Raw genomic sequence first — 23,962 nt, forward strand, 5'->3', positions numbered from 1 at the left:
CTACAGTTTAGTCCTCTTGAGGCTCTTTGATTCAACAAATTGTCTGTGGTAATAACTTGGATTCTTCCTCTTTTACTTGATTCATCCTCCATAAAGTAGCAATCACTCTGTGTGTACTGAAAGGAAGGTGGTTGGCATGCTCAACATATTTAGGCTGATGACTTAACATCTTCTAGCAGGGAAATGTTATTATCGTTTTCTGTGTTTTCCACATATTTCAGAAGTTACTACAAACATTAGGGGTACAATTTCTCTCACTAAAAATCAGTTTTCAGATGCTTAATCAGTAGCACTACTAAAGTGTGTGTCTTATTTTTATTTTGAATTTGTCTTCTAGACACTGAATTTCATTTCTTTAGTTTTAGTGACCATCTCTAGATAAGAACACAGTTTCCATGAAGAGGTTTACAAATCACAGGCAAATATACCTTGAACCTTATCTGAAACAGATTAATAAATGGAGTATTATCTTGCTCAAAGATAAATTTTCATGGCTTGGAATAACTCTTTGGAATCTCTTGGTATCTCTTTGCAATATCAGTTTTTGAAGGTTGACACTAGAAATGTATTTCAGTAATTATCGCATTGATGCAATATACAGTGGTAAGAACAATTTCCTGTGTCTACTCAGTGTTCTCACATTTATGGTTGTCTTTTCAGCAACATGATGACAAGAAAAGTTCATTTTCAAGTGATTATCTGTAACAACCCCAGAGTTATTTTTTTGACCTACATTTTTTACTCTTGATATATGACCTTGCATTTGTCTGTCTTGAAAAGCACTTTCAAATGTGCCCACCATACCTAGCAAAATATTTTCATATAAGACTTCATTTGACATTTTAGTTCTTAACTCCACCAGCTTGTGATCCTGTGGATTTTATCACAAATGTGGAAAACAGTGGGCCAAAACCAGATCCTCAGAATTCCACATTTATGATTCTCTCTTGATATTTTTGAACTCCTAGTTTTAGCCTCTTTGGTTTGAGAAGTACTGAATATGTCTGGTCTTAATTCAATGGATTAGAGTGTTGGTTTTCTTTTTATGCTGTGATTTCTCACAGTATTATTGATACAAATAAGAGTGGTCTCAGTCCTGCATTCTTGGTGGACGTGAGTCAGTACAAAAAAAGATCTCCTGATAAGAATTAGCCTCCCCAGTGAGATGTGGTGTTCTGCTGCAGTTTCACATCTAGCTTTCCTTTCTGACTATATTAATATCCTGACCCACTTTTGTGTATGCATGGCTTTTAAATTTTTTTTTTCTTTAATTTATGAGCAGTGAATTAAAAATTTCATTCATTGTTCTATGATGTGGCTAAATTCTAAGGAATCCACTAATGTCCATTAATACTAGCTTTTACAGATAATAAAACACAAAGCCAGTAATTTGCATGCTAAACACAATTAGTTCATTTATTTATTTTGACATTGTAAATGATATCTATCCAGTCACCAGGCATCCTGCCATCAATTAAAAATACAATCTGTACCAATAAAAACAAAGCATCAGCACATCACATCCTACAAAAGGCAGTCAGCCAGAAATACAAAAAAACCCAACTTTCTCCACCCTTGCAATCCCCAAATGAAATTCCATTGCCCCAGCCACCTCACCTCTTGTTTAAATGTTGAGTAAAGACAACATCACACCCCAGAGTTGCTAAACCAACCCACCACAGCCATAATTTTTTTAAGGCAAACACGGTGATCTACGAGAGAGGATGTGGTTAATTTTGAAGTATTCAGGCTTAGGCTCTTGCAGCACATTTCCTTACAAACAGATATGGAGATGCCATCTACCTATTCTCCCATGCTGTCAGTAACCCAGAGATCTTTAAAACTTATGGCTTGGAGCCATGAGGCTCTGTTCATTGTAAGTGGTATTTCTTAGGAGGCAGAGAGCAGTGGTCTGGATGGGCCATGTTGTTGCTCTCGGTATTCATCTGGGAAGTAACACAGTGAATCGTTCCCACTTCAAGTCAGATTTTAATTTGTCTGGACTCCTGCCCTAACTTCTGCCTTTGGAACTAGCTGTGGGAGCAGTAATGTAGACACAGCAACTGGAAAGATGGATAAGAGAAGCGAATACAACAACTGGAAGGACGGGTGAGAGAATGTACATGACCACTAATTTAATAGCGTACAGCGGGATAATCAAGAGCTGAAACAACTAGAGCCAGCTCTGGCCAAGCACTCCTTGGCAAGAGAAGTTTTGAACAGTGATCCATCCTACCCTGCCTTGGTTCTCTAGTGTGCTTATAAAGTGCTGAACAACTGGTCCCTCAAAGGAGTCACACAGAGTCAGTAGTAATTTGAGAAAATGTGAATTTGTTCAAAATTTTTAGGTATGACAACCTTTAACATCTTCATTTTTTTCATATGTAATTTCACAGCAACACTTGCGGTCCTGTCTGTAAGGGTAAGAAGAGGTGTGAAAGCCAAATGACTCTTAATTTGCTACTGACTACATCAATAGTTCTCTTTCTGCTTCAGTAACTACTGGAATCTCTGAGGTTCCATGCACCGTTAGGGTAGAGCAGCAACATTCTGAGTACCATAGAATTTAGCTGAAAGAGCCTCTGATGCTTCCAAGGCCCTCTAGTAGAACATAATGCTTTCAGAAGATGGTTAATCTTTTATTTTAGATCTCACTAGCCAATGTTGAGTCTGCACAAAATTTCTGAAAAAGTGGGGCAGGTTGTACATGAAAGACTACAAGACAGAAAGGTCTGTGACCTGCTCTTGGTTTTGTTTTGTTAAGTGGTCATAGGCTTGTCCTTTAATTCCTTAATCTTGAATTTCCTCATTAAAATCCAGGTGCACTGGTATTTATCACCAAGTGGGATATTGCAGGGTTTTGTAGTCCAGTTTGATTTGTATTAGGATTGGAAGGCATTAAATAAAAATGGACTCACTGTGAACAGGTTTTGTACCTAAACCCTGTTCTGAAGAGTTTTAGATGTTAGACAGTGAGGGAGGCTGGACTATGGCAGAGATCTGTGCTGGCTCCTTGACCTGCACAGTAACCACCACATACTTTAGTCTGTCTTCACTGAGGACAGATCTAATTTGTATTTCCTTCCTAGTCCACCTCACAGCAATTCTTCTTTGTTGCCACATTCTGAGTCATCGAGCCAAAATCACATGAGGCATCCAGTAACAGTAGCTGTTATTAAAGACTAGACTTGTTTGGATGTAGGCAATATTTTCTAGGGATCTTGGTGATGAAAGGTACTAAAAGTAGGTTCAAGTATAATGAAAACCATCCTTGAATTATCAGTGATGGGTGACAGCATCTGATGATTTCGTGGCACTGATGCTGAGATCATCGACTATCACAAATTATTAACATCTTGGACAGTAGAGTTTCTAGGATTTCTTACTAGCATGCTCCCCTTTAATAACTCTTCTGCTCTCCAGCTGATTAGACGTTACTTTGGGGCTCAGATGACAACTCACTGCAGTATTTCTGTCCATGGTGAAGACTGTGACACCAGTTACGCTGGGTCGGACACACTCTTTCAGGCTTCAGAAAAATGTACCTCAGGGACTTCTTAGCCACATCTGCTATCTTTGCATTGAGTAGGCATTACAGTTTTTTATTCTCTGAATTTGTCGTATCTGCTTTGAACCTACAAAGCTATTGAAAACCTATTACCATGTACAATTAGCATCACACTTTTGCTCTAGTATTGTGTATGACCCATCACAGAGGCAGAAGTAGTACAAATGGGCTTTGAAGTCCCAGAGCATGAAGACACCTAAGATTTGTGCTCGAATGGGACAGAAATAAGATGTGCAACCAGAAAATAAATTATTCACACCTTATTGATGGATTGTCATGTTCTGCTTGCAACCTCTTGCAATTTTCCATTCAAACAAAAGTGTCCTGGAAGTGTTTTGATATAGCTCCTGTGCCTATCCATTACAGGCAATCTCTTGAAGTTCTATGGCTAGTTTTCTCCCCAGTGGAAATAATCTGAAATTGTTTTGGGGTTTTTTTCATTTCCCTGCCAAATGTCTAGTTTTGACTTTAGCAACCACACCTGTTCTCACTGTATGCTGCACTGTGTAAATGGGCTGGGCAAGGCACCCTCTGTCTCCCAGGTCTGATATCCTTCAAGAAGACACCTAATGGCTGGCCACTTGTTGCACCAATAGTTTTTTCAGTGCACAAATATCTGTTGTCACTTAGTGAGCCCATATAATGTAATATAATATATAATGTAATATAATATAATGGGGCAGACAGGCTGGGATTATACTACCTGTTTCAACTATGAAGGCTGCTTCCCAAAAATAATTTATTTGATTGTATTGGCTGGGTCAGAGTGTAATGGCACCTCATGGTAAGGGGCAATCTTAGAGAATGCCAGACATGGAATACAGAACTGGGTGTGCACCCTCAGGCCCAAGCAAAAAGATTTGCTGCTACCAGTAAAGCTGTTTATACCTGTTGGTTGCATAAAACTTCTTTAGTGAAGTCACCAAGGTACTGTTCAGTGCAAAATGTGAGGACTCAAGGTGTCCTGCGGAGACAACTTCAGGCTGATCAGGTTTTCTGGCAGAAATTCCACAGGAGGCCTCCATTGTAAAAATGTTGCATTCAAATGGAAATATGCTTCCAATACCACCACAAAAGGTAAAGAAGACTGGGAGTAAGCAAATAAATCTGCTTGGTATATAGCAAATGGAAGAGGTTCAACATCTTACTTCTCTGGAGTGGAGCTCATGCAACTGCTACAAAGATGACTTGGGAACAAAACCAATCCCATAGCCACCTGTTGCTTTAAGTGAGACACATCATACCCCTGCAAGAAAAATGCACCACAAAGAGTGGAGGATCTGTAGTCTTCAAACAGCCTTGCTACCATATGTGGTGAGATCATGACCCTCATTTTGTTTTCACTTCGCTTCACCTATTAATATTACTGGAAGCAGGGAACGTGGAAAATGAAAATCTCTTTTCTAAGCTTAGTGCAGACTAGAAAAAGCAGAATTGGCCAGATCCCAAGGTACCATTCCTAAAACAATAAGCAAGCATGATAAATAGAAAGCTTTTTCATTTAGAAAACATTAATGTCATTGTTATTAAATTTATGGTTAGATAAAATCTCTGTTCAGATACTACCAATTATGTGTGATATGCTATGAAGGGAGGATCCAGATTTTTTAGCCCAATCGTAGAAGCAATAGCTGAACTGAACAACATATTTATGGACCTATATAGTCTAGACTTGTTATCTTACCCCTTTCCCACTTCCCCCACCATTTTGCCAGCCTTCATCTGGCCAATAAATACATGAGAACCAATTTCTGGCAGAGTTAATTACCTCTAATTGTGACCCTCTTGTTATCTTACCAGCTTTGACTCACCATAAATTGCTCCAGTACAGATGTTGGCAAGATAAGAACTCTAGACTCCCTCCATATGTATAATATACATGTATTTATTTATATATCTGAACATGTTAGATATGCTGCTGTGGTAGACTGGATCAGTTAATTCATGACTGCTAGGATTGTACAGCTGACTGGCTATGCTTGCTGCCTTGGGGACAGATACAAAGATGTAATTCCTGCCCTCTGCTGCCTGCTCCAGCCCAGGGCATCAGCAAGATACTTTCAGTCGTGACCTAACGAAGTCTGGATTAATAAGAATCAGGGGAGGATCAAGGGAGTAGCATTGCTTAGATGACACAGTGCTTCAGCAAAGGCCAGTGCATAGTATGCTGGAATAAAAAATAGTTTAGGTATCAACAAATAAAACATAGAAATCTGGTTTGGCTGAAAAAATGACACTTTATCTTTTGGTATTTCCATTTCTGACATGTAGAGGCAAACCTGATGCCTGAATCATCAGGAAAGATATTGAGCAAGGCGTGATTCAAATTGAACTTCTGACTCTGAAAGGCATTTTTAATCAGTTAGGTTCCAGGGCCCTGGCTTATGTAAAAGTAGGAATGCTATTCACCTCCTTTGTAAAAAAAAAAAACCAAACAAAAAACCCCCCAAAAAACCAAAAAACTCACAACAAAAACACCCTAAGGGTTTGTAATAAAAACCCAAATACATTAAAACCAATAAAGATTGGGGGGGGGGTTGGGGGGTGGAAATTAAAAGAAAATAGTATTATTGTCAGGAAATTGATTCCAGGGTAGTATACATTTTTTGGTCAGGTAAAAGTTGACTTCGTGTCTGAAAAATTATGGTGAGATGGTCTGCATTGGTGGGGGTAGGAAGTAATTTTTTTTATGTATCTGAATTGTGTTTGTACACCTCTCGAACTCCCCTTCATCTCTTAGTCTTCAGTGGGGTTGCACAGCCTCTCCCTAGGGCTGAACACTGCCCTGTAGCATGGAAATCCCAGCTCAGTGACATAGCAAATGTGGAAGTAACAAAAATTTTGAGATAATGAGAGACTTTCCTTGAGGAAAAACACTGAGAAACACTGGGTCACCTGCAAAACTGAGAGATTTGATGTGCACCCTCAGTTCTCACTGCTCTCAGATGTTTATTATTGTGAATTTTCCTTCAGGTTATGCTCATTCTCTCTACTCCTCCAAACTTGAGTTCCTTGCCCAGAGGTGGTGTACACACTGTACAGCATGAAAAATCTTTTGTTGTTGCTATTTCTAACATTTTCCTTCTGTATTTCTGTGTTGCAGATGTGGATGAATGCGCTTCAGATTCTCACCAGTGTAACCCCACCCAGATCTGCATAAATACTGAGGGGGGCTATACCTGTTCCTGCACTGAAGGCTACTGGCTGTTAGAAGGCCAGTGTTTAGGTAAAATCCTCATGGGATATGGTATCTGGGTATCTGTATATGTGTACCTGTGACTCCCTGAAATAATGTCACTAAGCACTTTTGTCAAGTACACATTTAAACCTTCAGCTCTGTGAAAAGTGTCTTTTGTCTCTGTAAGTGCCATTGGGATGCTTGGCAGAGAGACTCCCTCATGGAACAGAAATGTAGATGTAAATTCCATATGACTAGCATCATAATTGTGTAATAACTGGCCTTTTCATATTCCCAGTCTGAAAGATTCCCTTTCATATAAGGTCAATTGTCAGCGTGTATGCATAAGGATTTTTGCCCCAGCAGACCTGTCCTTTCCTTACTGTGACAGTGTGGACCTGAAGGGATCTGTATTTGATACCAAGAAATGGGACAGACAGTAAATCCTTAGAGACAACCAATTCTTTTGTTTGGGGATGAGAAAAAAATTACCTCTGAACTGGGTGCCATTTCAGTATCTTCCAAGCAGTTTTATTTCAATTGTATTATTTTCCTTGCAGCAATGTCCTGTTCATCCTTTTAGCTCAGTCCTGTTGAAAAAACATCACTCAACAAACAGCACAGGAAAACCTTTCATTACTCCTCTCCTCCAGCCCTTTCCCCTCACTTGACATGCTCATGGGATGATGATCTAGATGTTAATTTTAGGTACACAGGTAGGACCTAGGAATCAGCATACAACTGTTTTTAAGAAAAAGTTTGCCCATTATTAGTTTTTTCCCTGCAGTGCAGGCTGTTTGGTGCCAGCTCTGCAGAGCTGGACCATCCTGTCACACCTCCACTGGAAGGAGAATGGGCTTTCCCTGCCCATTCGTCCCTGGAGCATCTCCAGTTACTTTCCAGCTTTCTCCTCTCCTCTCAAATACCAATTCCACGAAGGACTCACTCATGGCTGCTTTCCTCACTACTGCAAGCAGCTGCTGTGTAATCACCTGGCAGGAACCAGGCTGAGCCCTGTCCAAGCTGGGGTCCGTGCAGCCACAGCCACTTCAGGGAGTCACTGTCTCGTAGTTCCCTGGGATAAGAAGTCTCCAAGGCTCCTGCTCCTTAATCTATGAAAAATCAACTTCTCTTGGGAAAAAAAAAGCTTGTGCTGGGGAATGTACAGGCATATGTGGTAGGGTGGGGATGAGGAAGGGCAGGAAGGCAGATTCTGCTCTGCATCACCTGTTCTGTTACCCATTTACTTCTCCCAGTCACAGGCCAAATGAAAGGGTTGTGTGCAGCATTCAAGATTTGAACACAGATCTAAAATATTCTTCTGCTTGATGGTTATAGCAGAGAACTGAAATGGCTGCATTGCTGAATTGATTTGAGTACCTGCTTATGCTATTTAAAATAGGCAATAATATCCCAGTATTGCTCTATTTAAGTAATCATGGGGTGGATTATTGCAAGGCAAAGGAAAAACAAATTGTGTTTAGAGTTGCTATATTTTTCCCTAAATTTCAAAGAAGTCTCAGTTTTCCATACTTTACACTGGCTTTGGAGAAGTGATTTTTGCTGCCATAAGGCAGTAAAGGAATATTTACTGTAATCAGGGGCCCAAGTTGGGTTTAGAGACAGATTTTTTGGTGCACTGTTAGTAAATCACCGTTACAAAAACCTACACTTCTATCTGTTGGAATTATCCCCGTAAAGTTTACACAGAGGAGCCAGTGCAGCAGTATCCACATAGCCCACTCACAAGAAGCAGCCCTGTCGAAGTCCTTATCCTCAAAATGTAGCACTCTTGAGATAACAGCGCTGCAAAAGACAAAGCATGTATTTAAAATAATGCATTGTGTCAGTGCAATGAGGTATTAATTCACTTAAAATCCATGTTATTTTTGCAGGATTTGGTGAAGCCTACTGCTGGTGTACACACCACCACTGACCTGGCCTTTAGGTTATCTTGCTAACTGACTGCAGAAAATACACGGGGTTTTCTATTGCAGAAATTTAGCTTCAAAGATTTGAGAGCAGCCATTAAAAAAAAATCTCCATAAATCAAAAGCCAGTTGATACCAAAGGAAATGTTAAGCCTTTGAAAGAACAACTATTCCAGGTGCTTCATTTCACTTCTTAGTTCTGGGGCAAAAATCTTCTAGCACTTACATATCTTAGAGCATTTTCTTGTGCTCATAGCACTCAGTTGCATGCATTGCTAATGCTGCAATTCAGCCCAAACTGCTATTTTGGCATTAAATTAACTGTTTTTACAGTCTGTAATTTGTCAGTTAAAAATTCATATAAAAAGAGAATGTGACTATTTAGAAAAAAAGTCTTTCAAAAATATTCTCACTAAATAAAGAAGCCTTTAGTAAAACAGTGCTGTTCCAGTGAGTAGCTTTGGTATATGTGGAGGCAAAGAAGGTTTCTATTTTGATTCTGCCAAAATTTCGCTGCAATGTTGGCTGTGGTTGTGCTGGCGGGCTGTGCCAGCTGTCAGGTATCCTTTGAGGGAGCTGCTTAAAAGAACAGACTGGGCTGCCTGATTTACACTACACTGAACATTACAGCAATGACAATCAATTCATCAGACACACTGGTAGATGTCAGACATGAATAAAACCACATTACCACATTCTACTGGGGAGAGGTATATTTTAACTATAACTCCATATCTGAACGCCTGGAAGTTTGACTCTTACATCCATAACCAGTGTGCTGGGCTATTTCTGTGTTATCAGTACTGTTGGCTCAGTGTGCTTGCTGCTTTGTATCTCATGTGAACATGCAGACCACTGTACTTTCCACCCTTCCCACCCACAGATATCGATGAATGTCGCTACGGCTACTGCCAGCAGCTGTGCGCCAACGTGCCCGGTTCCTACTCCTGTACGTGCAACCCAGGCTTTACCCTTAATGACGACGGGAGATCGTGCCAAGGTATGAGTATGGTAAACCATGGCTGAAATCCTTTGTCCCCACTCAGTAACACCCTTAAAGCTTGCTTGGTTTTTAGAATACTAGTAACCTTCCCAGCACTGCTTTTGAAAATGTTCAAGGTTTGTTAGACAGGTATTTCATAGTTTCCCAGTACCTCAAAGGGGTTTGGGTGCAACATGACCAGTGTATCAGGAGAAATATGCACAGAGGTCCAAACCTCAATTCACTCAATTCAGTGGAATTACCAAGAGTTCAGGCACTAAATTTACTATTAAAATCTGAGGCTATGTGACCCACCTGAGACAGGAAACCTTTGTCAGTTCATTAAATCAGAGTGTCCCAAGATCCAGACTGGAGTCCTGAGATTAGACTACCTTTTGCTGTGATGTGCTACCTCAAAGTCAACACGACCTCTTCACAGCCTCCCTAGCAAAGCAGCGAGCATCTTCCCACATGCTGCAGGAAAAGGTCTGTGCTAATGATGCCCAGAAGCTGCTAATGTCCTACCAGGAAAAAAATACTGGTTTTGCCTTAGCCCGAGGTTTCCATAAGGACTCCTTGCATTATCTTTCTCAGGAAAATCCTGCTGCATTTTTTCTCAGGTCTGTTATGACAATATTGGTTCAATGGTTTTCAAATTGGGTAAGGAGAGAAATATTTATAATAAAAATTTCATCCCCATCTTCCATGGTATTTTTTTTATTGAAGACATTCCCAAAATACTTTACTTCCATACATGTTGCGTTTCCAACATGCTATTCCCAGGCATCAGCCTGAATCCAAATAAACAACACTGACTTGGTTATATTTTCTCAGAACAAATCATTCTGACTGTACAGCTAATGTCTTTGAAATGCCATGCAGTAAAAAAAAAGAAAATGGAGTTTGGGGAGAAGTCACTGATGAATTTGGCATTGGTTTCCCATAGATGTGAATGAATGTACAAGTGAAAACCCTTGCACTCAGACCTGCGTCAACACCTACGGCTCTTTTCTCTGCCGCTGTGAACCTGGCTATGAACTGGAAGCTGATGGAGTTAACTGCAGTGGTAACTGTCTTTATTTATTGTTTTGGTTTCTTTAATTCTATTATGTTTACTTTTTCAAAGGTATTGTTTTGTACATACTTTTAAAAAATTTTTTTGCCTTGGTCCATCATAGCAGCAGGAAAGCTGAAATTCATATGATCCTCTTTCCAGCTAGAGCACACAGCAAATACCCAGAAAAGCTCAGTGGAGGAGGGCTGCAAATGGTTTTAAAGAAATAAGCTAAATATTCAAAAGCTCCAAGGTAACAGCAAAACATAAGAAAGCACTTTGTAATGCTGAACAGGAAGCTTTGTTAGAGCAAGTAGAGATAGTCCTAGAACATTCTTCCATGATTAAAGAAATACTTTCTATTAAGCACTTTTCCATTTGTCTGTTGAATGCATGTATTCCTCTTGCTCTTAACCACTGCTCACTTCTGCCTGAAACCTTCCCCAGTTTCCCCTGTATGGCTCTGGCTTCACTTTAGTAACAATATATGATTTCTTAGTACAGTTATTGCTGATCTGTTCAGCACACAGCAGAATAAATTGTGCTTACGTCACTGTACTTTTTCCTCTCTGCTTTTTAAAAAATTTTATTATTTTAATTGAAGGCAAAACTTATTTCTTTGCTTATTGTTCCCTCAGCCTGATAAAATTAGAGAATTCGGCCAATATTTCTTGGAAGGAAAAATGCACTGGAAAATACTTGAGTTTTAATTTACAGTAAACAGATGTAACATGCTGTTTCTGAGAGAGAAGATATGTGAGATGCAGTGTACATGATTAGTGTTTCCCAAGATATTTTTCCTGCAAACTTCCTTGTTATAAGGGAAAGAATAAATATTAAATATCTAAAGGTTCTTAAGCATTAAACATTTAGACTGCAACATCTAACTTAGTGTTCTGTTTTCCAATGGAATTTCTTCTTCTAAGTTAGACTCCTGAATGTTTTTTATGTGCTGACCTCCTGAGCTACCTGGGGATCTGAACCAGATAAGTTCATTGCAATGCCCAATAAGGTGGTGCTTGAGCCTCATCCATGTCAGAGAGTTAAGCCAGCAAAAGGGACTTTCCACCACCCAGATAGAGAGCAGAAAATCTTTTCCTGACAATCTTGTGCAAGAAAATGTTTGACAAAGCAGGTCAAGCTTCTCTGGATGAGCTGCTTCCACTTCACAGGCAATCACTAGACATCTGAGGCTCACAAAAGGAATGCCTGGTTAGGAGGACACTCTTATGAGACACTCAGGACTCAGATTTACTTCAACAGGAGCAGGGTTAGTCCATGGCCTAGCAGCCAACTTACCTTGAAGTTGTGAGGCTTCTTGCCCCAATTCAAGGAGAGAGGGAGAGATTTCAACCTGGCTTTCCCAACATCATCATTATTTTCTAATCACAGAGGTCTTCCAAGTGCATTAGATGTGCTCTGAAATGACAACCATCTTGTTGTCTGCACATAGTCAGCAGAATGCCAGGAGCATTTAGGAACACTGTGGGCTCAGCAGCAGAAATGTAGGACCCTCGGGGCTCTAAGTCCCTCAGCACTTGACAGCAGCCAAGCACCAGTTATATGAATCCAATATGCTGGAGGTCGGGGCTAGGATGCCAGAGGGTGGTTGATATCTCAGTCACATTACGGAGTCAGCCCTCAGTCCATGTGTTTTCAGGAAGGTGTTTATTCCAGTGAACTCACTGGGGAAACTCACACAATAACAGGATTATGTAGGTGTAGAGTTCCTTTCATCTCCCTTTTGATAATCTGATTTCAGCCCTAAAGCCACTTGGATATATTTGGACTCCAAATACTTTCCAGTCCATCTGCACTAAACACCAGAAGTGGATAAATGGACTGAGCCCAACTTAGAAGAAAGGGAAATTCATTCTGAAGAGTAAAAGTGATTTGCCTGGGAGAGTCAACATGTCAAAGCTGGGAATAAGAACTTGGGAGTTCCTGGCTGGAACTCTGGCCTTTGTTTCTTTCTTCCCCTGAATGGGGAAATAAGGAAATGATTAGTGGCAGCCTCCCTCAGCCTAGTGCCTTTGCATGTGTTTTCCCCTCGGTCAGCCATGCCTCCATGTGCAGCTCTGAAGTTCGTCTTTCTCACTTGAGCACAGCTCTGCAGAACACAATGACTGGTCAATCCATGAGTGCAAGGGGAAAGAGCACAGTTTCTGCTTTCAGTCAGATATTTTGACAGACTGCCTAGCTTCCTGGGTATCTGAGAGAGGGCTGGGCCTTCCAGTATGTCTGACCCAGGGTGGGATGAGCTCTTGTAGTCTTGCTGGAATGACTTGGAAGTAACTGACTAGAGGCTAAGAAACATAAAAGAGACAGGGCTGGCTGCAGGAGTTCTGCTGGAACCCATGTGGCCCTGGGAAAGTGAAGCTTACTCTCCAAAAAAGAAGAAAAAAAACAAAATAAAAAGAAAAGAAAACTACTGCCAAGTCTTTCCTTTTAAATTACAGTTGCAGTTTTGTTGTCAGAGTATCTCTGACGTAAAACAGAAATGAAAACATGGCCAACTGGTGACAGGTATTAGAAAAGAAAAATAAATAAATAAAAGACATACATTGTGTTCAGCAGCAGCTTTGGTTTCCTTAGGAAAAAAGTGTTTAACCAAGAACTTGTATAGCATTTTGTCAGGTTGCTGCAGAGTTCTAGGGAGCTGGACAGTGCCAGCCTCCAGCTGAGGTGATGGGCAGGTAGTCTGGATGGCTACCTGCCCGCAGGACTGCTCTTTTGACAGTAAAGCCAAAGACACTAAACTTTGTTTTACCACTGCAGACATGGACGAATGCAGCTTCTCAGAGTTCCTCTGCCAGCACGAATGTGTGAACGGGCCTGGTTCCTACTACTGTACCTGTCCTTCAGGGTATAACTTGCTTGACGATAGTAGAAGCTGCCAAGGTAAGAACATTCCTGCACTGAGTAAAACCTGAGGGGACCAGAAAATAGATCCTGTGTCTAGAAAGAGGTTTTCAAGAATTGAGATGCTTGGTCCTGGAATTGCACAGTGAAGTACTTGTAGGGGCCAATTATGCAATTCTGGTAAGAATGTCATCACATGAATATTCCAGCTGAGGTGAATTGGTGTGTTGTTTTAAGTAAGACTTTATTGACTAGGAAACAGCTACACAGGAAAGACCTCAAATGCTCTCCCCTCTGCTGCACATCTCTACTTTTCCCATTCTCTAGGGTCGGAGCATTTGAGCAGCCAATTCCTTTCTGGTTTTTTTGCAGCATTTAGCATGTGGGAGCACTCTAATAAGCAGAAATGAATGAAGTAAAAACTGTTCTTAGAAGAGGGATCAGTTATAAAAAGGCCACCTCTTGTGGTGCAAGAGTTTTATGAATTTTGGGCTAATTCCCTAAGATGTAAACTGGTTTGTAGGATTGGTATCTTGTACATATTTCCCTGCTTTAGCCTTTCTCTCATTCCTTGTGTTTTAGATATCAATGAATGTGAAATAAGAAACTTCACCTGCACTTCACAGCAAACATGTTTCAATATCCCAGGAGAATATAAATGTTTAGACCCAGTACGATGCGAGGAGCCTTATCTCCAAATTAATGAGAAGTGAGTAACATACCCACAGCCACAAAAGCAAATTCTATCTGTGAGAGTTGTATCCAAATAAGCTGCAATTTTACAACACAGCCATGAAGTCTGTCTAAAGAGCTATACATACATGCTGCTGCTGCATTTACCACTGGTAAGCTTTTATAAAAATAAATTGCAATTCCTTACCAGGTCACCAGGTGTGATATGATATGATATCATGCTCAGATGTATGTGAAGTTAGACTGGAAAAACAGGTATCAGTTAGTTGAGAAAACAGCAAGGCTTGTGATGTAATAAGAGACGTTTACTTACATTACTCACTGACTTCACATATACTCAAATGCAGCCTGTTTATCAGTAGGAATATTTCCTGCAAATGGTAACTAGCTTATGCCTGGGAAGTACCTTAACACATTAGATGATAGTTAGAGCAGGATACAAAGAGTTTCTTACTGCTTAAAGGTTAAAAGTTCTGAATAGTTCACAGACTGATCCGCCTTGCCCAGAAATCGTGTATGTCTGGATGGGGCTGTTAGCACTGTTACTGTCTCAATTGGGAATCATTTGAACAAGCAAAAAAAAAAATCCTACATTTCTAAAAATTGCCCATTTCTTTTACATTTTTGTATGTATTTTCTGGGGCTCAAAATATTTCAGTTCCAAACTGATCTTGATATATTGCAGTCCCTATTATTTCATCCACAGTGTTTGCACTAACCCAATTACCTGGAATTGCCTGGTAGCCCCATGTATTTTATAGAAAGGCAAGAGATGAATAATTAGCTTCTTTCCTTTATACTTTATTCATGTCTTTACATTGCTTTCTGAACTAGGGCAGCTGAAGAGTGGACACATAGTGTTTGTCTAGTTCTGGGTTTACCTACCTTCAGAGGTGGTAGTCTTAAACTGGAATTTGAAATAACTGAATCCTCTGTATCTAAATTCCCCAGAGCCCAACTACAGAGACCTTGCAGAGCAGCTTGCACCAGAACTCTTGACCTCTGAGCTTTGTGTTTGGTGGCTTTGGCTCATGTCTAGATGGGACTGCACTTAATTTGTGACATATGTCTAGAAGTGGTCAGTATAAAAGCCAAGTGAATTCCTTGCATCTGTGTTTTCTGTGGAAGGAATTGGGTGTTCATAATGCCAGGAGCCTCTTGATGGGGGCCATGCCAGAGGCACTGTCTGAAATTGATGTCAGTAGTGGAGGTTATAGAAAAAATAGTCAAAAAGACCCATGCCCCAACATGTCAATTCCCCCAACATGGCTTTTATAAAGGGGTATCCTGCCTCACAACTTTATTAGAGTTCTCTGAAGAAATCAGCAGCATGTGGCTAGGGCACATGGACTGATGCAGTCTCTTTGCATTTCCAAAGGCTTCTGAAAAGACCCTCACATAGTTACTATGGAAGTTAAGCAGTCCTAAGTAACAGAGAAAAGTCCCTGAAACAGAAGAATAAGAGGCTGAAAGACAAAAATTAAACAGAGGATATAGTATTAAATTGTCAAGTTTCACACGGAAGTTCTGCAGAGGTCTGAGCTGGACCTACTTGGTCCATCATAAGCAACCTGGGAAAAAGAATAAACCATGATACAGGCAAAGTCTGCAACCATATCTGAAGACAGTAGATAAAAGACTGGGTAGAAAAATATTGCAAAATAAACCTCAATGACTGTGCAATAAAAATGGCAGATAAAATTCAGTGTAGATTAATTTAAAGTAAAAAGACAATACCAGATTAACAAATTAAATAAGGAGCACTTATCTGATCATAATCCATCCAAACTGAGATTTGAGAGTTGTTCTAGTTCCATGAACTGCTGTACTCACTAGAGATCAGAAAAGCAATCTGAATTTCAAGTGTTAATAGGTAGAGAATATCCTTGGAGCACATGCTATTGTGTACCACATCTTTAAGACTGTGCAGTTCCTTCCCCTTCTGTCAAAAGAAATATAACTGGATAAAGGTTCATAAGAAGCAATGAGGATGATCAAAAGTATGGAATAGCTTCCTTGTGATGAACTAAGCTCTAAGTTAGAACCCTTCAGCCATGAACAGGGTCAAATACAAAGCCCTGAGATGTCTGAGGAGGATGAGCAGGGATTGACTGGCTGCTCTCCTTTCAACTGGGAGCATCAGATGAAGTCAGAAAGAGGCCATGCAGATAGGGATGAAGGGGGCTGTGGAGCTCCTGGCCACAGCGGGCTGTTGATGCCGAATATTCATGTGGGTGTAAGGGGAAGCTGGAACAGCTGATGGCTAAGAAACGCATTAATAGCTGATGAATACAAAGAAAATATTTTGTCTCAAGGATTCCCTGAGTCACAAACAATTGGAGACTGTTGATGGAAGTGTCGTATGCTTGGCTTGCTGTCCTCTTCTTTCTTAAGGCTCTGCATTTGATGTTAGAGCTTTGGTTTGATCCAGGATGTCTACTGTATGTTTTCATGTAGTATACAAAAAAAGATCACTACATTTATGCAGCACTATCAGTGAAGTGAATTATTAATATTATTTTGGGGACAGTTCGGTTTAAATTACTATCAGAACAAATATGTACCAAGTATTCTGCACCTGCAGAGCTGCTTCAAAGAAAGTTCACATTTTTGAGTGATCTAAGGAAAATGCCAAGGTATTTTGGCCTAGAAGAAAAAGGAGGCAGGATATAGGCCAGAGTAGCAAAACAGAGAATACTAAAAGTGAGAAAATTCATTACAAGTTTCATGGATTCTTTTAGCTGCTCAACAACATTCTTTATTTATTTATAAACCTGTCTTAGCATATAAAGAATCAAATATTACAGCAATTTTAACCCCTGATGACAATTCTATTTCTGACAATCAGCCGCTGCATGTGTCCAGCTGAAAACCCCGGATGCAGAGATCAGCCGTTCACCATCCTGTACAGAGTGATGGATATGGTGTCTGGGAGGTCTGTGCCTTCAGACATTTTTCAGATGCAAGCAACAACTCGCTACCCTGGAGCCTATTACATCTTCCAAATCAAATCAGGGAACGAGGGCAGGGAATTCTACATGCGGGTAAGTCTAGCGCTCACTAGGGGAAAACATTAGTTAGCTGTATATCCTGATAGCAGAACTAAGCTTTTCATGACTATCATTTAAAGCTTCAGTATGAGGCCTTTTTTACACACAGACATGGAGAGCAGTGTGCTGATCTGCAGGAACTGCTGGATCTCTCAGGAGAGTAACCTACCCAAAGTAAACATGCTTCTCCTAAGAGACAGTAGGTTTAGGAAAGCCCAGAGCTGTACCTATCTCTAAGAATAGCTCAGGTCTCCCAAGCTCAAGAGAAACTATTGTGCCAAGCTGTTTTTTATTTGATGGACAACCAGCAATTGTCACTGAAAGATTCAGTGTTTCTTGTCTGTTTTATTAAACTCTTCATTGGAAATTGAAAAATGTGAAAACCAAAAAAGTAAGCAAAAACCCCACCCCTTTATGTCAACAATTGACTTTCTGGGTTCTTTGCTTTCATTTGTTATGAATTTTTTCACTGAGAACACACATTTTATGTAGATACTGTTAGAGAAAATGTAATTACCTGGGCTTTTTTAATCTGTTTTCCTCAGAAGATCTCTCTGTTCCCCAGTCATCTTTGCCACACCACTGACATGCAGAGATTTCAGAAGTGTCAGGAGAGAATGGGGTACATCCACAAGGGACGGTGACGCTCAGGAGGTTGATTTTCAGCTCTAGGCAAAACCTGGCTCAGACACTCACATTAAGTCTTGTTCTGTGGCTACTGAAAGTTCCCATCCCTCACGGACATGGGTAGTGGGATAGATTCCAGGACATATTTCTCTCAAGAACCTCAGATTCCCACTGTAAGAAAACGAAAATATTTCAAAATCCTGAATGGACAAGTGGTCCCATTACGTTACAATAATTTACATCTCACAAGAGCTTTCCTGTTGCAAAGTCATTACCGATCCCACTGACCTTTTCCCCTCATCTGGGCCGATCCAGCAGGTGCTGAAGCCCCAGCTCCCATCCCCATTGCCCAAGCCTGCTGGTTCCATTGATTTACCATGTCATTCCCTGGGCAGTAGGTGGGCAGGGCCACATGGGAGGGACACTGTGACCTTGCTGAGGCACCAGGACCCAGTCTGGCACGGACCAGGCAACACACCCAGCACCTCCTCATGGCTATGTTGGCTTTGCCTGATCAAAGGTAACAAACACCCAGTTTTGGGGTAAAACAGGACCCACTGTGTCTACGTAAGTTCCCGATGCAAAACAAACTGCAGTTGGTTTTAACATCAGCAGGTCTGATTTTTAAATGCACATAATCCACTGTTCTGGTCAGATATTGCAAAGCTTCCATTTATTGAAGGACTGGTTTTCTGAAGTGCTATCGCATATTCAAAGCTCTCTTTGGAGGGTGAGGTTTGTGCCTCTAACATACACAATGTACCACAAACCTGGACCCCATCCACATGAGAACACCTGTTCTCCAAGTTCTGTTAACATAACCCTTTCTGGGTGTTCGCTGCTTCACAGTAACACTGTCCTTTACATCAAACTAAAGAGTACCTCAAACAAACAAACAAACAAACAAACAAACAGGTATCATTACTTGTTTATACCCTAAATCCATGTTTTCATCTTTTTTCTTTCTTGGGCAATAGCAAGTGTCTATGTTCAATAGCCACTTTAATGTGCAGGGCTCCCAAAGGCTTTACAAACTGTAGAAGGTGATAGTTCATGCAAAACACTGAAAAGAAGCCAAATGCTGAAATGAAACTTTGTCCCATCAATTGCAGTGGTTTCAAACAATGCAACAGAAAACACCTATTTTGGCTGCTTGAAGACTGTAGTGAGACAGTAGGTTTGAAGAACCAGTTTTGGCAATCTCACTTGCTTTCTCTTGTTTTGTGCACAGCAAACGGGACCTATCAGTGCTACTCTGGTGATGACCCGCCCCGTGAAGGGGCCCCGTACTATTGAGTTGGACTTGGAAATGATCACTGTTAACACTGTCATCAACTTCAGAGGAAGCTCTGTCATCCGGCTGAGGATATTCGTATCACAGTACTCCTTCTAAACCTCGAGTTTGTGCCCTGGAAACACTAAGCCAAAAGAGACAGTTCCTCCTCTGCAGAACTCTCTCCTCAAAAGCCAGTACATATAGCAGCTCCAGACCAAATCACTATTTCCACAGACCCGGTCACCTATGCCTGTCTGAGCAGGGAGGCCTCTTCATGCACAGTCCCTACCAGGATGCAGACATCTGAAGATGTATTGTCAGCAGATCCCATATGATTCTCTATGTGGTCATGTATTTTAAGGACTCTTCTTCTCACTGTAAACACTTCTAGGGCATGAGTCTATGTGAAAGACTGTGAACCTTTGTAGCTCCAAGGCTGCTTAGCAGAAAGCACCAAAGAAACTGAGAGAAAAGCTGGCTTTTGCAATCTTGCCTTTTTTTAACCTTTTTTTTCGTTATAAATGAAAAGCAGACAAACAAGCAGAAACAGAAACAAAAAACTCACCTATTGAAACTAGGGACCTCAGAAGTCCTAATTTGCATTCCCAGTTATCTCTGGAATTATCAGTCAAGCACTTTGTTTCAATTCACCCTGCATTTGTCTTAGTTTCACCTGTTTTTTCTTTCATTCTATTTTATAGTTAAAATTCATTGTAAATTCATTCCAAAAAACCATGTTGTACTATGTAATCTTTTGCTTTCTGACAAAGTGTCACATGTTTGGGTTCCTTTCTGTATTAAATCTTTCCATATAACAGAGTTCACAGAAATCTATCACTGGATGGTGTGTTTTACAACATTTAGGATTTTATGCTTATTTACACTCAAGATCTTTGACAGAGGCCTCCACTACCAAAATAGTGTCCAGCATAAGTAGGGACTTGAGAGCAGATTAAGAATCAGAATTTTATTTTTCCCTGTTTTCTTGAGTGTGATAGTTGCAAACAGTTTGTAATGGCTACAAAGTAGTAATACTAACTCCGTAGTTATGGCTGCAATTAATCTCCTGTTCAAAGACCACTCAGGTCAGACCTGTCCAAATTCCTTCAAAAAATACGAATTGTTCTTTTCACTTGCAGTCTCTCTCCTACACTTCTAACATGAGGGGAAATAGCTGAAAAGGACCAGGACCAGTCTTATTCATGCTTCTACCACAAAGCAGACTGGACTATACCAGTACCTCAATCTCAAACAATGGGATCCCACAGTTTCCATGGGCATTGTCTTCTCAGGTATAACTGCTGTAACCAATAGAAAGTTTCTTCTAAAGTCTAATCTGCATCTCCATTGTAATCTGTTGCTTTTTAGCCTACTTCCAGTAGAAACTGAGAACCGTTTATCTACCCCTCTGCAGCAGTCTAACGTGTCTGAAGACTGTTGTCATGTCTCCCCTCAGACTGTTCTTCTCTAGTCTAAACAAACCCAATTCTTTTGGTCTTTCCTCATATATCACATTTTCTGGACCTTTGATCATTCTCGTTGCTCTCATCTGGATTCTCTCCAGTTGGTTCACATCTTTTTTGAAGTGCAGTGCCCAAAACTGTGAAAAGTATTCCAGCTGAGGCTTCTCAGTGCTAAGCTAAATCTATATATATGTTTAACAGTTTGAAAAAAAATTTAAAATTGTATAGTTGGAAGGTATAATGTGTGTTGAAGCCACTGGCACTTTGGTCTTTTATTATAATAAGGTGAGGGTTTATATGCCTTGTTCTTAAATTTGTCTGAAACAAGCTCTTTTGCTTTGTTTTTTCCTTACTGGCTTATTTGCTCTCTAGCACTGCTAGGACAGGAAGGATAATCTTCGCGTTGTCTTTTGAGAACTGGAAGTGCTTAGTGCTACCTGGGAGAAGGAGTTTACAAAGACTATCATGTGAGCAACTAGGAGCCAAGTAGCAGCATTATGTGAAGTCTTCATTGAAGTGGAGTATTAAATGAGAGAATAAAGACTTAGAAAGTTACTACAACACAGACTGCATGACAGTCAGAAAACAGACTCTTGTTCCTAGTAAGCTATGTGAATCAGTAGAGACTCTGCTCTTTTTCCCTGTACTCAGCTTGAAGGAAGCCCTGATGCTCTCAGCAATGAAACACTGAGTTTAGCAGCTTCCATTTCTTAATGATTTAAAGGTTTTCTCTCTGCTGCTACAACATCCTGGGATGCTGTGGCTCAGAGCTCTGTCCTGTATTGTAAAAACAAAAAGGCTGAAGACTGACTCCAGGGTTTAGTGGGCCAAGCTGAAGGCAGAAAGCCAGTGAGTTTTATGAGCAGCCGACTTGGAGGAGATAAATGCAGAGGAAATGGGCAGAGAAATATCAGAAACAAGAATTTGTTTCCTGAGTGTATAATGGCTCATCAAATACCACAGTCTTGGAGGGAAAAATAGAGATGATCAGGAAGGAGGAATGGTAGTTTATAACCATGGGACTAAAAGTGCTCCTGTTCCAGATGATGGAAATAAAGCATGGGAAACATGCAGGCTCTGGTGGACCAGAGAGCAGCCGAGGGACAGGCAAGGTCTTGCACTGAAGATGTCCAACTCTTAAAATGCTGACAGCTTTTCCAGTGCTTAAAATCCCCTCTTCTTCTCTTAAAATCCCCTTTTTGTGCCCCTATGTTATGGCTTCTTCATGTCCAGCTGAGGAGTCCTCTCTTCTTACCACCACATCACCTCCTGGAGTGGAAGCACACCCTGTTAGACACCAGACAGTTTGTCACTTCTGGCCTGTTCTCCCACAGCCCCCACATACCAACCTGATTTAACCCTAATTCAGAAACATCAAAATCCAGAGGAATTTCATAACAAAACACTTTGTTAAAAGAGTAAAGCTTGAATGCTTGGTTTCAGCAGGGTCCAGTAAATACTCATAAAACAGTATTACACTTTCTATATAAACATTCTGCGCCTTAAAAAAAAAGTGAAAAGTCTGGAAACAAAGGAATTCAGCCACTTCTCAACCGCCATAACATCTTTCATCACTCACTATCACTCCAGCCAACTTAAACTTTGCCAAAATATATGCCAGTCTCAAAATAATAAATTACTAGCAGTTTATAACATCTAAACTCTCTGTTTCCTAGTCAGGGGTCTGTTTTCAATAGACTATCGCAGACTCAAGTATTACAGCAATTGTCACCAAATTAAAAAAGATGACTATGCATGTCAGGGTTTTACAGCATGAAAGTTAAAAATGCAAACTTGCAACTGCTGCTTATATTCATGTTCTTCTTTGAGGCCAGGACTCCTCAAAAGCAGACAGAATTCCAGGTCTGCTCAGAAAATGATTCTTTATTCTAACCCACTGCCGAGGATTTTCTAACATGAAGAGTTTTACCATATGGTTAATGGCCAGTATTCTGACCAGCACCAGAGCAGGGCACAGACCCTGGTCTGGGTGTGTGTGGCTTCCCTCTGGCTCTGCTTGCTCAGGCTGGCAGAGCTGTTCCCTTGCCAAGCAGGGAAGGGACAGCTCTTTGCCTCTCCTGCCTGTCAGCTGTGATGTCTGTTTGAACATAGGTCCTCAGCAGAAAGACTGCCCTCCACTATGTGTTTGAACAGCACCTATTGCCAGTGCAATAACTGGAATAAAGGTAAAAGAAAGCAGATATGGCAGTAATCTTTGATACAGATCACAATGATTGGGAAGGAGAAGCTATTCTGATAAATGAACAAAGTGATTCATGCTAGTTGGGTTAGGTGCCAGAGGGAGTAGAATGGGTCCTATCATCTGGCTTATTTGAGATATTTTTAGGGAATTGACTTTTTTGACACAGACAACAAAATGTTATTTCACCCAAGAGTTTCCTGGATCCCACAGAACTGCTTTTCAACTGGTGATTCTCTCTGACTACAATAACTTTGTTAAAAATAACTGAACTTCTTTTGAGAACCTGGTCACCCACAATCACTGAGTGTAGTGTCCAGGGCCATTCATACAGAGCTCTCTCCTCTTCAGTTGGGGGCCTGTATTCATATTTACATTTTTTTTGACTTAGCCTTCAGAAGAGACAGCTTTTATTGTCTCGTAAACATGGTATCAGCATCAGCAGAACTTGCATATTAATTTTTCTCTGTCTAGAGCAGAACAATACAATCAGTACAGTTTGTGGTCATGCAAGTTCTCCAGTCTGGCTTATTCACAAAATATGCTACTGAATATCCTCCGCAGCATGTAGCTGTATTAGAACACAATGAAAATGTCATAGCATAAAGATGTTTAAAAAAAGAAAGGAATAAAAGTATGCCCTATAATGTTATTCAATCCTGACAGGCATTATTGTCAAAATAAATCTCTATCCTGGATGGACAAAACCCTCATCTGGTGTTAATCTGCATGACTGATGCTTTTCAATGAAAAGATAACAAGTGTCCTTAGAATCTTCCCTGTGTATCTGTAAAGCACTGCACACATATCTGTATACAAGAGAATTTACAGAAGCTACAGAAGTGGTAGTGTGGCTCTGCATTTGGAAGTCAAAGAGCTGTAAGACAACATGGCACAAGCAAATTCTGTTTCCTCATCTGACCCAAGTCCAGACAACTGATTTACACTCGTTACCTTTTGCTGCTCTAAGTCTTTGAACCAATTTTGAATAGCTTAACCGCAAAGCAGGTGCCATGCATGAAGACTGAGGATGATGGCCATAACTAGACTTTTGGAGATTCTGCAGAAAGCCTGCCCC

The 23,962-nt window shown here is 40.6% G+C and overlaps 1 protein-coding gene across 2 annotated transcripts in view; it reads left to right on the forward strand.

The window, feature by feature from the left end:
- FBLN5 (fibulin 5) overlaps nucleotides 1–23,597 on the forward strand; it is a 48,606-nt gene extending 25,009 nt beyond the window's left edge. For both annotated transcript variants that reach the window (XM_048307964.1, XM_048307965.1), the window contains exons 5-11: nucleotides 6,672–6,794; nucleotides 9,561–9,677; nucleotides 10,606–10,725; nucleotides 13,492–13,614; nucleotides 14,158–14,284; nucleotides 17,117–17,312; nucleotides 19,177–23,597. In XM_048307964.1, the coding sequence (XP_048163921.1) occupies nucleotides 6,672–6,794; nucleotides 9,561–9,677; nucleotides 10,606–10,725; nucleotides 13,492–13,614; nucleotides 14,158–14,284; nucleotides 17,117–17,312; nucleotides 19,177–19,338 (968 nt within the window). In that variant the 3' untranslated portion in view covers nucleotides 19,339–23,597. The remainder of the gene's footprint in view (nucleotides 1–6,671; nucleotides 6,795–9,560; nucleotides 9,678–10,605; nucleotides 10,726–13,491; nucleotides 13,615–14,157; nucleotides 14,285–17,116; nucleotides 17,313–19,176) is intronic.
- The last annotated feature ends 365 nt before the right edge of the window (nucleotides 23,598–23,962 follow it).

Source organism: Corvus hawaiiensis, chromosome 6 (assembly GCF_020740725.1).
Source record: "Corvus hawaiiensis isolate bCorHaw1 chromosome 6, bCorHaw1.pri.cur, whole genome shotgun sequence".
Classification (NCBI taxonomy): domain Eukaryota; kingdom Metazoa; phylum Chordata; class Aves; order Passeriformes; family Corvidae; genus Corvus; species Corvus hawaiiensis.